The sequence below is a fragment of the Otolemur garnettii genome, unplaced genomic scaffold (assembly GCF_000181295.1).
Source record: "Otolemur garnettii isolate 467f Iridium unplaced genomic scaffold, OtoGar3 scaffold00100, whole genome shotgun sequence".
In the NCBI taxonomy this organism is placed as follows: Eukaryota; Metazoa; Chordata; class Mammalia; order Primates; family Galagidae; genus Otolemur; species Otolemur garnettii.
The window spans coordinates 4,309,790-4,313,490 of record NW_003852495.1 but is presented as its reverse complement, the minus strand read 5'-3'; the positions used below and the strand labels follow the sequence as shown (position 1 = coordinate 4,313,490).

At 33.8% G+C, this 3,701-nt stretch overlaps 1 protein-coding gene across 1 annotated transcript in view; it reads left to right on the top strand.

The window, feature by feature from the left end:
* The window catches only part of SF3B1 (splicing factor 3b subunit 1), a 43,034-nt gene that overhangs the window by 29,290 nt on the left and 10,043 nt on the right, over positions 1–3,701 (top strand). Inside the window, exons 9-14 of the mRNA XM_023516889.1 lie at positions 2–93; positions 1,010–1,207; positions 1,304–1,405; positions 2,368–2,547; positions 3,391–3,477; positions 3,609–3,698. Coding sequence (XP_023372657.1) covers positions 2–93; positions 1,010–1,207; positions 1,304–1,405; positions 2,368–2,547; positions 3,391–3,477; positions 3,609–3,698 — 749 coding nt within the window. The remainder of the gene's footprint in view (position 1; positions 94–1,009; positions 1,208–1,303; positions 1,406–2,367; positions 2,548–3,390; positions 3,478–3,608; positions 3,699–3,701) is intronic.

Genomic DNA, 3,701 nt, shown 5'->3' with positions numbered 1-3,701 from the left:
CTTCAGGCTTGGCGATGGGAAAGAGAAATTGATGAGAGAAATCGTCCACTTTCTGATGAAGAATTGGATGCTATGTTCCCAGAAGGGTATAAGGTACGGTGAATGTGAATTAGGTGGTATTTAGGACACAGATTTTGTTTGTTTGTTTATTTATTTATTTAGAGACAGAGTCTTACTCTGTCACCCTGGGTAGAGTGAGTGCCATGGCATCATAGCTCCCAGCAACCTCAAACTCTTCAGCTCGAGTGATCCCCTTGCCGATTCTTTGAAATTTTACTGGCTTTGCTTAAGATTTTATCAGGTGACAGGGCTTTGTAGTTTTTACACATTTAAGTCATTTTTGTAGAGTCTTAGACTCAAAGATTTGTTTTTATAAAAGTTTATGGCAGTATTTTATTACTAAAATACAATCTTTTGTATGTTACTTATGTGCACCATACAAGGTTTTTTTTGTTTGTTTTGTTTTTGAGATAGAGTCTTGCTCTGTCTCTTGGGCCACAGAAGCAGATCAGGCCACTCCTGGCCTCAATCAATCCTCTCATCTCGGTCTCCCAAAGTGTTAGAATTGCAGGCATGAGCCACCACACCTGACCCAAGTTTATTTCTTTCATAAACAGTTGTATGAGATAACTATTTGTTCTAATAGAGCTGTTTTTGGAAGTGCTGGCTCAGATTTTATAATTTACAAACTTCTAATAATTTGACATAATTAACTTAATGGCATGTTTATAGATTAATGTTTGGAAATGATTAGAATTTTAGAAGCCTACCTCATGTATTTCCTAAGTTTCTTAATGTACTTAATTAGCAGGTGAGAAATACATATTTTGAACTTCTAATTAAGATAGAAAAGAGGGATCAGTGTTAATTCTTGTTGCCAACCAAATAGAAAGCTTCCTAGCTAACAAACTATAAAATATTTTAAGTGCATTTGTTATTCTTCATGATGTTCTTTAATTTTATAAAGTCAAAAGACAATTCTAAACTGTCTTACAACTGTATTTATTAGGTCCTTCCTCCTCCAGCTGGTTATGTTCCTATTCGAACTCCAGCTCGAAAGCTGACAGCTACACCCACACCTTTGGGTGGTATGACTGGTTTCCACATGCAAACTGAAGATAGAACTATGAAAAGTGTTAATGACCAGCCTTCTGGAAATCTTCCATTTTTAAAACCTGATGATATCCAGTACTTTGATAAATTATTGGTAAGTGATACTAGCAGAAATTATTACATCTTATTTCTGTATTATAAATTGTAATGTTTCAGCCTACCTTTAAATTGTTTTCTTTTTACTATATAGGTTGATGTTGATGAATCAACACTTAGTCCAGAAGAACAGAAAGAGAGAAAAATAATGAAGTTGCTTTTAAAAATTAAGAATGGAACACCACCAATGAGAAAGGTTAAGTACTGTTGGTTAAACCATATTCATTTTATTTTTATGTTTAAGAATTTATAATTACTCTCTTCATTTTTATCCAAGGGCATAGCATGAGAGAAATACAGGCGATCCCCATTGAGTGAGATAGGTTCTGTAAGGTTTGATCTGTAGTTGAATTTATGTAAGTTGGAACAGATGCTTTTACCCATTACCCATAAAAGCCTCTCGTTCTAAGTGCATATCGTACCTAAGTCAGATGCTTGTAACTTGAGGACTTATCCTGTATATGGAATGTGAATGATTTAATTTGTTGTTATCTACCTATTTATTAATACATACATATATCCATACATATGAGGTCTTACTCTGTAGCCTAGGCTAGAGTGCTGTGGCATCTGCCTAGCTCACAGCAACTTCGAACTCCTGAGTTCAAGTGATCTTCCTGCTTCAACCTGCCAAGTAGCTGGGACTACAGGCACCTGCCACCATGCCCAGCTAACTTTCTATTTTTAGTAGAAATGAGTTCTCTTGCTCATTTTAATGCTTTTTTAATGAAAGAATTTTATACTATAATGAATGTTGACAGTTGAAATTCTCCTTTTTGTTTATACACAGCCTTTGAAACATGCTTAAGGTGTGAAGGTAGAATTATGTGAGGAATTGTCTTTACACTATATTTAGTTTAAAGGTGGAACATGCTTGAAGGGGAAGGCGTTTATGTATGCTTGCATTGTTTACATCTCAGCTTTGTTTTACTAAATTACCCTCTTAGAATCAACAGAAAATGCTGATTTTTTTTTTCCATAGGAGCTCAAATTTTGGAGTAATTTTAATGGAAATGAGCTCATGCTGTCTATGTAAAATATCTGTAAAAGTATACACTAAAATATTAAGTTATAGAAAATCTTTCTGAAGTGATTTGCTCACTCAAAATGCTTGATTATATAAAGAAGACACCCCTTTTACTCTCCTTTTTTCCCCAGGCTGCATTGCGTCAGATTACTGATAAAGCTCGAGAATTTGGAGCTGGTCCTTTGTTTAATCAGATTCTGCCTCTACTAATGTCTCCTACACTTGAGGATCAAGAGCGTCATTTACTTGTGAAAGTTATTGATAGAATACTGTACAAACTTGATGACTTAGTTCGGCCATATGTGCACAAGGTATTTTTATTTTTTAATATAAAAGGAATTCATGTCTTTTTTAAAGCAAGCTGGTTAAAAATTCTAAAGCAGTAGCTGATGCTATTCATTCATGGTAGAAAGAAACATTTATTTCCTTGCAAGATACTCATAGTTAACCAATGTTAAATTTACATATACTTAAAGACCTTGTTTTTACACAACCATACATGATATACATACAAATACAGATATAATAAGTCTAACTTTTTGTCATTTTTACCTCTTACTAAAAAATATTCATATTTTTCCCCTCCTTTTATTGATATTAATTAAGGAAGAGAACATATATGATTCTATACCATGCTATTTAGTGTTAAGAACCATTTTTTCATTGATGACCATTATGGTGCAAAATGTTTATAGGGGTGTGTGTCTGTGTATATATTTTTTTCCTGATGAATCCTATTTACCAAAATAATCGAATAATTATTAGCCTGTGTTGCTAACAATTCTCTCAAATTTTCTTCTTTATGTGGGGTTCGAAATTGTATGATCAAAGTTTTTAAATATTTTTTGTTGTCATTGATAGATAGTCTTAACTCCTGCCCTGGGCTAAAGAGCTGTGGTGCTGGCTAGCTCACAGCAACCTTAAACTCTTGAGATTGAGTGCTCCTTCTTCCTCAGCCTCCTGACTAGCTGGGGTACAAGCACCTGTAATAACATGGGACCTCACTCTTGCTCAGGCTGGTTTAAACAGTTTTTGTCTGTTGATTTACAAAATCCTGATAATTATAAATTTCTTGTATGTTGAATTCTGGTACATAAATGTTTTGTCAATAATTGTTGAGAAAATACAGCTCATCTCTTTTTTTTCTTTTTCAGATCCTTGTAGTCATTGAACCACTCTTGATTGATGAAGATTACTATGCTCGAGTGGAAGGCCGAGAGATTATTTCTAATTTAGCAAAGGTATTTACATTAAATTTCTAGAGAAAAAAGTTGTATCTGTTAACAGAACTATTTGATTATAGAAAGAAATGGTTGAAGATTAATATTGCCAACTCATGATTGTTTTTTTTTTTTTTTTCTTTTCTTTTTAGGCTGCTGGTCTGGCTACTATGATCTCTACCATGAGACCTGATATAGATAATATGGATGAATATGTCCGTAACACAACAGCTAGAGCTTTTGCT